The 13,358-nt window shown below is 31.0% G+C and overlaps 1 protein-coding gene across 1 annotated transcript; it reads left to right on the forward strand.

The window, feature by feature from the left end:
- Nucleotides 1-1,128: 1,128 nt before the first annotated feature.
- On the forward strand, nt 1,129-1,491 carry LOC139906391 (histone-lysine N-methyltransferase SETMAR-like). The gene has a single exon (XM_071891179.1). The coding sequence runs from the start codon at nt 1,129-1,131 to the stop codon at nt 1,489-1,491; it is 363 nt and encodes a 120-aa protein (XP_071747280.1).
- The last annotated feature ends 11,867 nt before the right edge of the window (nt 1,492-13,358 follow it).

Raw genomic sequence — 13,358 nt, forward strand, 5'->3', positions numbered from 1 at the left:
AAGGACCATTTTCAACTGACCTTATAGATTGATACACAAAAAATAGATTTATATATTGAATCTGAAAAAAATCCTTGACGATTTGCAAACGCTTAGATTATACTCTGAAAACTCTGTCCGGGACAAAATATTTGTTCAAATCTGTCTACAAAATATCAATTAAGGCAAATCTTGGACCGAGTGTCAACTCTAGGGTGCAAGTAGAGTTGATGCGGTTCGTATTTGTATTTAAGATTTCATTCATCTTCATTTTTTTATAATGGATTTCCGTATTATATTTCTTCCTTATCCTCAAATAATATTTGACATTTCCATCAAATCATCAATAAGGGATTAAATCCTTTGAGTGAGTAAATACGGATAAAGCACTTTCCTTAAATCTACCTATATAAATATTTACAGGGTTCTCATAAAGGTATTATTTTGCGGGATAATTAATGAAATAAAGTTAAATGTCGGACTAAAAACTAAAATGGGCACTTATTTGAGCACAAAACCTCCCTCTAAAATAAAATTTAGTTATATATCTCTATTTTTTTAAAGTTTTGGTCGATTATGCATTTTTTACGTTTTCTATTACCTGGGCCTCTCAAGATTTAATGCTCTCTTACAGGTTTGATTAAAATCAATCATAAACTTTTGGCATAATGATGGTAACTATCAAACAAACAGATACAAATACAGGAATTACCTTTTTCGGATTGTATTCAGTTAAATATTTTGAAATCATTTAATAGTTTAAACTTGAGGGGCCCGGAAGACTTGCAAAGCACTCTGAACTTTTTATATATTAGGTTAAGTAAAAAGTTCAGAGTGCTTTGCAAGATATCTATAGTCGTAATCTAACGATTAATAGATTGCATAAAAAAAGCTTAAAGTATTCCAAAAGCTTAAGCGTACATTAAAAAAAGTTTATTTACAGTTTTATGTTTGGTGAAAGACGTTGTGTGTTACAGCGTTTCAAAATGGAAGTGAAAAAGAGACAATTCAAAACATTCTTCAATAGCCCTACAACCAAGGTGACAAGTGGAAGCTTGTGGGCCAAAGAAAAATTGTGCTATTTATGTACCCAATACATTACCTAGTGCATCATTAAAGTCGTAGTTCCAACGATTCCATTCTGGTAACATGGACGTCGAAGATGAGGCACGCTCAAGTAGGCCAATCATCGAAGAAAAAAAATGGATCGTCAAGTTGGACCGACATGTGATCACTTATTCAATTGCCAACGAACTGAAGATTATCCAGAAAGCCGTTCAGAAACATTTGCATAAGGCTGGTCTTAAGAAGATGCCACACGAATTGACACAAAATAACCTGTTGGATCTCATTGATGTTTGCGACTCTTTGCTGAAACGTAACGAAATAGATACCTTTTTGAACCGTAATGTGACTGGCGATAAAAAATGGCTAATATCCGAGAACACCAGCCAAAAAGGATCGTGTTCAAGGCAAGGTGAAGTAGCGCAAACAATTGTCAAGGTCAGATGAACTACTAAGAAGGTTATGCTTTGTGTTTGGTGGGATTGGAAAGGAATGATCTGCTCTAATCGGGAAAACCCCTCAATTCGGATTTATATTATCAACAATCGGCCAGAGTGACGATGTACCAGAAGCAGCCAGAGTTGGCCAATAAAAAAGGTCTTCTATTCCATCAAGACAATACCAGGCCATATACATCTTTCTGAGAGCTTGTACGGGAGGCTCTATCGCACTCGTATTGTTCAAGCCTGGCACCAAACCATTATTACCTTTTATATTTAACTAGAGTATATTTGCCCTGTGGTGCCCGAGAAGTTAAAAGATTAAAATGAATGTGGAACTATTCTGTTTCATATAAAAAAACAAAACAAAAAAAATAAAGGTAGTCAAATTTTGATAATTATTCTCGCTGCATTTCACTCATAGCGAGGATTCCAAGGAGAGCTCTGTACCTTTCTAAATATTTGGGACAACAAATTACTTAATTGATTCCTTTTAGTGTAGGTTTGAACAAGCTATATAACAAACAAAAAAAAAGAAAAAAAACTGCTTAAGTGCCTGTGTTTGCTCAAAAGTGGTGACATAGATAGACTCCCCCCTTTTTATGCACTGATGACTTGAAAACTTCGTTTAATGCCATCAATCATTTACGTTTCCGATAAATAATTAAAAAGAGATTTTCGATGGTTCTCTACGTCTTTGCTGACCTTGGACTGCCACTTCTTGGCTTTTTATCAGAGTAAATAGTCTTACAAAGTATCTAGATCGTATGTTCAATCACCTCGAGTCACCTAGGCTCTACGAATTTGTAGCAGCGTCCTTCCTTTAATGTTAAGAGCTTAGCTCTCCTTTTTTGAAGGGGTTCATGATGGATGAACGTAGGATTTTTTTGTTGTCCATTTCGTGTATCTTTCGTCGGAGTTCATCAGGGATTGAGTTCAAGCCAATAAGATTGCAGATTTAAAGATTAAGGGCTGAAATTTTTTAAACAATTATGGATAGACATAGGATGGGTCATGAACCCAGGTACGGTATAAGTAAATTTGTATAATACAAATAGATCCAAAATCCGAATCATGAACCGGCTTGGGGTACCCAAACTTTTGCGGGCTATAAGAAAGATCTGAGGCACTTTTCATATCTTAAAAAGCTTAGACAAGAATTGCTTAATACTTAATCCTAGTTGTAAAAAATTATTTTATCTCTGACAAATATACATTATTAGTGATTGGAGCAACATCTACATAAACAGTTGCATTTGTGTGGCCATTCTACACGGCTTTATCTCACACGACGTTAACTTTATTGTATCACACAACTATCACCCCGAAAAGAAACAGAAAAAAACAATAAATATATATTCCACAGTTTCGAAAGAGCCAATTATATTTCAACCAATCAACGTTCAGAAACTGAATAACAAAAAAGAAGCAAAAACATAGAGGCTCATCACAAAATACACTGTATATTTTTGTGTTAGTAACGTCAGGGACACAAACACTAAAATGTACACTGCATCTATTTGTAAACTATTGAAGTTTCTCCTTTTCCCCCCTCTAATAAGTGTTCTTAAGATTGATTGGTTGGATAAGAATGAGTTCTTATATAGCTGTGAACAGTTAATAACTAGTGATGTGCCTCGAGCAAAAAACATAAATTTATACTCGAGTTTTAGGAAGTACGTAAATAAAAAACGACACAAAAAAACTCGGCTCGTAGGCATACAAAACAAGTGTTACTCGAAACTCGACAAAATCCTGTAAATCTTCCTAAACCGACTTCTTTCCTCAATATAATTTATAATTTATGTTTTCCCACTGGCAACACTATGTAGAAACATTTTGACCTTTGTGAAATTTGTACTCTTAATCCCAGTTCGTTTTAATATTAATCTTTGTTTGATTTTTTTAGACTAGCGGGAGTAATCGACATTACATTACATTTATTAAACACAAAATTAAAATTCCTTTTCGGACCAATAGATATACGACAAACTTGGATGCATTAATATAAATTAATGAATATTTATAAATTCATGAGGCTATTAAACAAAAATCTGAATGGTCAAATTTGATTTTCAATCAACTAGCTACCCATTAATTTGGCATCTCCCTTCAAAATTAAACTTAAACACAATTCCCATTCCTCCAGCACTTGCAACATTTCAGTACTAGAGTATTATCTTAGTATCTATAATTATATTCTTTGTTTAAACAGCCCTCTACGTCGATGGCTTTTTTATTGAGGAATCATCTGTCGGAAAGATTGTCTGTGGTATGCTTATCAATATGAAAAAGTGGGCTTTATCAAGGGGAGAGCAAACAAAATTGAAACTTTTACGGAATACAAAAAAAGGATTAAATCAGTTACCACAAAACAGAAAATGAGATCATCGTTGATGCCTTCTATTTTTTTTTAAATAAAATAACGAACACAATTTTTTTATCTGACGAGTTTTTTTTAGTGAGCAAAGCTGATGAGTAATGAGTATCCAGTCGAGTAACGAGTAAAGCTTGTAATTCTTTGGATGTTTTTTTTAGAAACTCGAAAAAAAATCAGCTCCCGGTACACCACTATTAATAACTATTATACGCCAATAACATTCGGTTATTTATTTTTTCAGGATGAGTAATCAGTAAAAATGGAACTTGAATACTGCTCCTATTTTATTTAAGTCTGAACAACGGGTAAAATGGTGATAAAATTTGGGATTAATCCATCAAATTTTAGTTTTGGATCTGGATCCAAAAGTTTGGTTACCCAAAATTTATCCAAGTATTTAGTTCTAAAAATCCAAATCGATCCTGATCCAAGAAAATTCAGATCCATCCTATCTTTAATTATGGAAGCTTTAAAACATATAAATAACCCTGTAAAAAATAGGTATTTGAACACATGTATTCAATTTATTATCAAAGTTCAAATGGGTAAAAAAAAAAGGATAAAAGATTTGAGATTCACTAAAGGAGTGAAATTAATCTGTTGTATATAATGTATCTTTTCATTTCTAGTTCAATTGTTTGTGCAACTTTCATTTCAAATCTTCTTTATTTATTCTTAATCCCTTAATGCAGAGATTATATAATAAGATTAAATTAGTGTTGTGTAGGCTCACACAATTATCGACTCGGTACATGCTTTTTGTATCATTTTAAATTGAAAAAAAAAACCCATCTCAGTTTGATTTTTATCTCTAAAGTGATCATTAAAATGGTAAATCGTAAGCATTTCCTTGAGTAAAATCCACCCAAAATGAAAATGGTAATCCCGACAATTTGAAGAATGTTTAAGAGGAGCTGCTATGCCAATTCATTAAATTAGCTTCGAATATCTATCAGATGAAGGAAATAAACATCTCCCCACCATATCTAGTAATGATAAAGGCAGTAATAACTCCGTTTTCGATCTACAACTCTATTGCCAGTCCTAAATAGACTTATTACTATAGATAGTACTAAGGTGACTATATATATAGGTGAGGCAGAAAGGAAATTCTACACTTGTGTTTTTTCACTGTCAAGAGAAGAAGGGAAATTTAATAATGTCACTGTTGAGGCACATAACACTCTGTATTATATAATTGTAAATTAATAATTTTAAAATCCAGACTTAATTCATTGTCAGGCAACACAAATTAAGTAAATAAATATAATTAAAATTCTCTTAAAGTACAAAATGGTAAACTTAGGACCATGCCAAAAAGTAAAAAAATATTTAACTTATAAAAGTAAATAATTTCCAACACTTATTTCGATTGTTATGAAACTTGACGATCACCTTGCTTCATACTTTATGGAATAATAAAATAAAGTTCATTATTATTTAAAAAGACTGACATTAATTTGCATATTAATAATAATGAACTATCTGTATATAAGCTTATATTAATATGCTTTATGTATATGATCAAATATGCCAATCAATTCAACAATCTTCTACACTTTTTATTCAATATGTTCTCACCTTGTACATAACTCTTGAACAAATTATCAGTTTTACTCTCCGTCATTCATTAACACACCCACTCGTGATTACACTTTATGCTTAGATGTTCTCTCCCCAAGAAAGAACAGATAACTATAACAGCTTTAGATCCTAAAAAAATAACTGCTGAGATGGCCAACAACAACACTTATACACTAAAAATGCTTACGATTTACAACCCAATTCATCATTATATCCTTTGAGTTTTGTGGCACTGCTGTTCCTAAATGATCTTTGTATGAGGTTCTTCTGATTTCTTGGTATATCAAAAGAACCTCATTAGAAAGATTTACATGCTAATCCTGATAATTTTTGATTGGAGAGCAGCTGTGAAGACGTTTTATTGAACTAGCTGTGAGTAGCTGTGAAAGGAAAGAAAGTCCAACTCCGTATCAAGCAAGGACATTGGCAGGAATTAATCCGTTTTCTATCGTAAATTCTATTTTCAGTCCAACAGGGACCCCCCTCCCCACAAATCTTTATTATTACTCTCTGTTAAAATGGTGCAGCATGTCCTGGCCACAAAATGTCCTCACTTTTGGAGCCCAGTTTTTAGTCCTGCATACAGCCTGGACCTGAACCCATACGATTTCTATATTGGGAAGAGGATCGAGAGTGAGGCCTGTGTTAAGTATCATTAATCATCTCTAGAGGCCTTAAAGAAGTCCATTACCCTTACAATTTCAATGTTAGATCTGCACGATATCGCCCTGGGCTGCCAAATATTCCGGGGATGTGTGGCCACGATTATAAAGAAAAGATGATTTCTTTATGAATAATTGAATTTCATTAAATGTTGTTTTAAAACAATAAAAAAAATTATGACTTTACCCAATCTAGTTCGTTCATTATACGCCTTTCCCAATTTATCTGGACAACCCTGTACATTACGCTAAATATTTCATAGACATATTCAATATTGTGGGATGGGTTAAGATACTCAACAATTTTAGCTGAAGTTTATAATCTTCATTTGATATAAGGGACTTATAATGGCCCCAATATTGCTGTTTTCAATCATAAATATGTCAATTATTGCCAACTTTAAGTAAAATTCGTGACGCACCCAATGGTTTATAATAATAATTTGTGGATAGAAATTGCAGATATTTTTTTGAACAATACAAATGTAATCATTCTAGATTGCTTTTGTGTTGACAAGCTATATATGCTATAGACATGTATTTTTATATACAAGCATAATCTTTTCGGATATGAAGAGATAAAAAATAACGTAAAAAACATAATGATTGACATATTCAATAAGAATTTTCTCTCCATGCCAATTTTTATACATATATTTGAACCAGTTATTTCCTATTTAATTAACTATTGCTTTATCTGTGACATTATCATTTTTTAACCTATCTGTAGTTAATATTCCAAAAAAGACTATGATTTCTCTTTTCTCAGCTGTTGTCACTATTTATGAGTAATGAAATTCCTTTCCTACTACATATACTCAATTGTATTCAAAACCTGATTGAACATTCGTGTGTACTAGAGTCTTCGCTATTTTTTAAAGTTGACCAAATTCAAAATTTTCATGTATCATGAGATGTGTTTAGCTGTTGATAATGTTCTCCTAATTTGTTTTTCTGTGCCATCAAAAACCGTTACCCTCCATTTGATCAAAGTTCCATTGTTCAGGAAGTACTTAAAAATGAGGTCAAATTAAAAAAAGAAAAACAAATCTGAGTTATAATTAAGGCATAAGAAAATAAAAACTTATTTTATAATTTTTTTCAACTTGTTTGTATTTTTTTAAAATTTGTTAGTAACTTTTTTGACTTTATTAAGTAGTTGGTTTTGTGAGTAAAAACTTATTAAGTAACTATTGTATATGTTTGCCAAATTAATAATTATGGATTTGTAATTTGTTCAGCTATTTATATAAAAAGATTTTTTCATGAAAAAAATGGTCCATAAACAGATATAGTTTTTAAATCTTTGAATAGTCAGTCAATTAATTAATGAAATGAGACTATTGAAAGTTTTTATTCAATTTTGTCTTGAGGGATTTGTATAAATAAAACTTTTCTGTCTTTTTTCTTGATTATATGTCATTCGATGTTTTTAATTTTTTTTCTTTACATGAATGAACTGACTTTAAAAAATATTTGAATAATATGAAACGCAAAAAAAAGAACCAAAATCTTATACATCTTCAAATTTCAAACTGTTTATGTGAAACGTACACTTTAACATTTGTGGCTATCAAAGAAAATGTACCAGACATAGATGAATATCTATATTAATGCTTGAGTAAATATCAATAGTACTTTGTCCATATTTGTCAGAGTGTACAAAATGGGCCATATTATGTACCTGATTTTTTTTTTTTTTTTGAAATACATCTTGGAACAGTGCAAGATGCGAGATAGATTATTACTGCTTCTAACCTTTTAAGATTATACATTCAAAAAAATCCATCAGTGGAGCTTAAGAGACTTGTTATAATGATTTTAAATGTCTATGGCCCTACTTTCCTTCATATACAGATTCCCTCACATCTAACACGGATCGAACAATTTTTATTTTCAATAAATCAAGCAAACCAGAATCTGAACTCTTAAGAAAAAAATGAAAAAATTGGTTTTATTTAAGACAAATTTCTGCTTTGCATATTCAAAACATGTCCCTATATGTGCCTTGTTTGATTCAAACCAGTTGACATCATCTTAAAAGATCGTAAAAAAAACAAAAAGGTCAAGTCATAAATTTTTATCCTACAATGAATTTCTAAATAGCCGTCTAACTAGTTAACTAGATTTAATAACATTGAATACATATCCTAAAAATGACTAAACTTAACATCCTCTAATATTTGATACAACAAAAAATGAATTGTTAAAATTTGCACAGGTTGAAGATTTGGCTCTACCAGTTATTCCGTGTGATTCTCAACTCGTTGAAAGTCAACTACGAAGAAATCCTAGAAAACATATGATAAAGAGAAAAGACACAAAAAAATTTAATTCTTATAAATCACTCAGGATCAAAATTGAATAAAAATTTTCAAAAGTCTGATTTCATGAATTAATTTATTGATTATTCAAAGATTTAAAAACTATATATCTTTATGGACATTTGTCTCTTGTTCTTGAAAAAATTTAATTATAGAAATAGCTGAATAAATAGGAAATCCATTATTATTTAATTATTTTTGTATGCCGTCAATTGTTACTTCATGAGCTTTTACTTAGAAAACCGACTAAATAATATAGTCAAAACAATTACCAACAAATGACTAAAAATTTTTAAAATAATTTTATTTTGTCTTATGCCTTAGTTATAATAAGATTTTTTTTTTTTTTTAATTTGACCTCATTTTGAAGTACTTCCAGAACGCTGGAGCTTTGACCAGATGGAGAGTAACGGGTTTTGATGGCAAAGAAAAAATAATTGAGGAAGTCATTACCAACTCCTAAACACATCACATGATCCATGATAATTTTGACTTTTGTCAACTTTAAAAAATAGGGAATACTCCATTGTGTACACATTAAAGATGCAGAATAACAATGAGGAATTGTTTCGGATTATAATCGTATATACTTGTTGAACTCAGAGTAGAATTGAGGATCGACATCGGAGTAATTCTTGCCAATGTCCATGTTTATTTTGTTTGCCCCTTCCTCCATTGTAACAGCTGATTGCAGCTGATCTAATGAAGTGTCATGACAGCTAAGCTGCTCTCCTCCAAAACATTCCTCAAATTGTCAGGGATACAATGTTGATTTTAAGGTTTGTTTGTTTTTAACATGCCCTTAATACACATGATTTTCATCACTAATGATTACTATTCTCTGATGCACTTTACTTGTCTTCTTTTATTGTTTGATAAATTACATATTATTTATTTCACACAGATGTACTTATTTTGTTCAGTCATAGTTTTACATAATGTTTCTTATTAAATATGCTTTACTATTTTTAAGTGTAACACTTTGTGATGCAGTTTATATATGAGGTAATACTAACGATTGGCCCTGTATTTATTCATCGACGCACTATCCTTAATTTTTACCAACAAATTATTCTTATTAATCCAGTGAAGAGTCCGCAAATTGCAACTAAAGTAGCCAACTTTTATCGTCACAATGAAAGAGTGAGAAATTGATTTGTTTTATTTGAAAAGGGACAATATCGGGGTTAATGAATAAATCTTTATATCAAAAAATTATTCTGAAATATTGCTAAAATTATGAAGTATCTTATCTCATCTCACAAATTCATCTCTAATTTTGGAAGGATGGGGGGCATTCATATCAAATTCAATTTTATTCCTACTTTTCGAATGCAAAATATAGTATTTAATTTCCAGCCAAATACATTACGAATATTAAAAATACTTGTTATTGTATTTGCAAGGAAGTTGGATATCCTTCATCAATATTGAATTATTTTTCTACGAAATTTATTTTTTATTTCTTCTCTTACTTCATAAACAATTTCTCTTTAATCCATTGTCTCACTATGTGTACATTTGATTTTGACTGTCTGCATAACAGTAATTTTCATTAATTTAGACACTTGCAGTAAAATTTAGAACTATTACCTTTTTGATTTGAGTTGGAGGTCTGTATAGTGATTCTAATCGTTTGTGTATCTGAAGTAGTTCATTGAGTTACAATTTTTTTTTCAAAGGAAAGAGATGGATAATATTTCTTTTTAACACTTGATAAAAGGAACTTTAATGGAACTTTTGAAATTCCGCAACATAACTTTAAAATGATAGTAAAACATCTGAATTATTTTACAATGGTAGAATGTCGCCCTTTTCAAGTGACTATAGAGGTTAAAACTGCCTTTTTAAGACTGAAACTTTACAAACATAACTTTTCTATCAAAATATAACAGAAAATATAATCAAGAGGTAACCCTAAAAATACGGCACCCTCAAACACACGCTAAAATAAAAATTTACTGGAACAAGTTTACCTTTTTGAGATCGTGACCTATTTATGACCTTAAAACTATACTTTATTAACTGAAATATTATATACCTATTTCTTTAATTATAAAAGGGCTTGTATGATCACGATATGTTTGAGTTTTATAGGTATAGGGCTTGACTTGGCGGTCGATATCCATTTACCAATACCAAAATACTACCAAGATATGTAGTACCTAGAAAAGTAGGCCAAAATTGAATTTGCTCGTTTTCATTAATTAACTCCCACCCCATTCTAAATATGTCAGTCAAATATTGGGCTGTATGGACGAATATATATGAAGTAAAAATTATAAATTGTAATTTTTCGTTATTTCTATTTTTGTTCAAGATTGTTTTTATATTTAACCACCACAAATTTGGATCCTATTTAAATTAATTAATACAACGCCTTTTCAAAAATACAAAGCTCCTCGTTCAATCGTGCATATCTTTATATAATCATTTTCGAATAGTTAAAAGACTTAATTATTTCTTATTCATTGTAAAATTTAAATAAACTTACTATTGAGTAGGCAAGTATTTGAAAATTCATCATAGACGTAAATAACATATTTTTACGGCAACCTCCTTTCTTTTGGCTTCCATATTCCATTTAAAATTATATAATCTAATCTACACTCCTGATCTCAAGTCTGAAACTACCGTGCAGAAAAGTCGAACCAAATGTCTACAAAAAAATCGCAGGAAACCTCTTAAATTTTTATTTTAATAACATTCCTATACTTTTCAATCACCCAGTAGTTGACAACCACAGATAAATAAAAATATTTATCTGTGAAGGATATTCACTTTGGTGCTTGAATTAGGTAGACCGACAGAATAATAAACATTCTGACCCTGATAAGTTTAATACAGTAGTTTTGTTTGTTCTACTTTTATGTATTATCTATGTATTAAATGTGTGTCTGTCCGGAAATCACGGTGAAACAAATAAGCTTTCTTAGCTGAAATTTTTCAGCGTATGTTCTTAAGGCTCAAGAAATGGTTCTATTAACATTTTTTGGCCTTCAAGGCCATATCAATAGTAAAATAATATTTTTTCTAAAAAAATATTTTTTTGAAAAACAAACAACTACTTCCTGTAAAAGAAAAATAAACACCATACAATTCTAAAAATAGTTTCCCCTCTATGTTAGCATCTATCTTTATAAACATTTATTTAAAAGAGATTATAAGGCTTAGAGAAGAAGAAGAAGAAAAAAAAAGATAGAATTTGACAAAATATTTTTGACAATACTATGAAAGTTGACCAAACGATAGTTTAACGGTCGGCGCTTGAATATTTGAATACCAACTTACAGCCAGAATAATTCTTAAAATTTAAAGATCTTTATTTTATGTTGATTTCAATTAGAAATGCTCGGAATTATTTTTATATTTTTAATGTACCGGGCAACGCCGGACAAACTTACTCCAGTGTTATGTTAAAATACGCAGAACAAAATTAATTCCATAATATGTTTTTTTTTTGGTAAAAAAAAAAAAAAACTATCCCTAAAGCATATCTAAGTTTGTAAAAATTGTCACAATCCTCGAGAACATAAATTTAAAAATGTATATATTTGTAACTTGCCTGATATTGAAAACATGTTTAAAATTCATTTATGTTCTTCCTTTGCTAACTTGTATACAAAATACGTTTTTATCTATTTTCGTTTTCAGTTGGTTTTTTTTTCTAACAGAGCATATTCACTATCGTCATAAATTGTATTATAGTTTAAGGAGACGCCATCTATTGCACATCTATTATATCACGCTACCTTTTCTCTAAAAAGGAACAGAAAAAAGCCACGAAATCAGATGGTAGTTAGCAAAATGCAAAATATGTCAGTTACACAAACTGTTATTTATCTCTTAAGTACTTACAAACTATCATTCTCATATTATATCTCCACAAAAATGATGTTATATATGAATTTCATAATATTAAAATCCTACATAGTTTTTATTCGATACTGCAATATTTACGAAGTATGCAAGCTATCCCCTGCCATTTTGGCGCACTCTTTTAGGCAAACGCAGAGACATGGGCAGCTGATTGTTTTTGGTTAGCTAGCTGGTTCCAGCTTGCACCATTTGAAAAAGTTGAATCAATTGACGAGTTCAATATCCCAAATATTTCGAAAAGGTATGGAGCCTGCATTGGAATCCGTGCCGGAAGTGACAACATAACAGTTGCTTGAACTCTAAAACTCTGTGCGACGTTCGTTTGCAAGTTTAGGAGAGAATTTGAAGCCTCTAAAGGAGATTTTATGGCAAGATCAATGATAACTTTGGTCAAAGGTCGAGGTGACAGTAGTCCTCACGTCATGCCTCCTCGGTTGTTTCCTCAAGACGTCGTGGTCAACATTGATGCCTACCTGGACGTGCTAGTGACCAAGGTGAATCCCTGTATCGACATTGTTACCATTGAGATACCTTAAATGTGGCAGGAGGACTCAGCTCTCTGCCACGTTACGAAAAAAGGCACAAATGTCTCCAAGACAATTTTCATGACTTCATCTCGCTGTACTTTTGGCCTCCAAACTCTCCAGATCTAAATTTGATGGTTTTTTTTGTAGGGTGCAATGGAACAACAAACCAATCGAACCTTCTGAAAGTACCAAAGACGAATTTATTAGTCAGATCAAGAAGGAATTCCAGGATTTTCCAAGGGACAAAGTGACCTTCTCACTCTTTTGGCCTCATATAGAGACTTGAGACTGTAGGTGATTTTAATTAACAAAATAAATTTAAATAAGTGTTCATGATTTGGTTTATTTTTTTAATTCTAATAACTGGCTGGAGAGAAAATTACGTCTGAAAAAAATCATTTTCTCGGAACAGATAGCTTGAGTACCCTATATACTATTGCTTAGTAATATTTTATTAAAAACGTAGATATGCATTTGTATTTTTATAATATAGTCGAAGTTTCTTAATAAAAAAAATA

Source organism: Lepeophtheirus salmonis, chromosome 9, assembly GCF_016086655.4.
Source record: "Lepeophtheirus salmonis chromosome 9, UVic_Lsal_1.4, whole genome shotgun sequence".
NCBI lineage: Eukaryota > Metazoa > Arthropoda > Copepoda > Siphonostomatoida > Caligidae > Lepeophtheirus > Lepeophtheirus salmonis.

What these genes read in the sequence shown, in the direction of transcription:
- LOC139906391 (XM_071891179.1), top strand. Translation starts at nt 1,129, where the DNA reads ATGGACGTCGAAGATGAGGCACGCTCAAGTAGGCCAATCATCGAAGAA.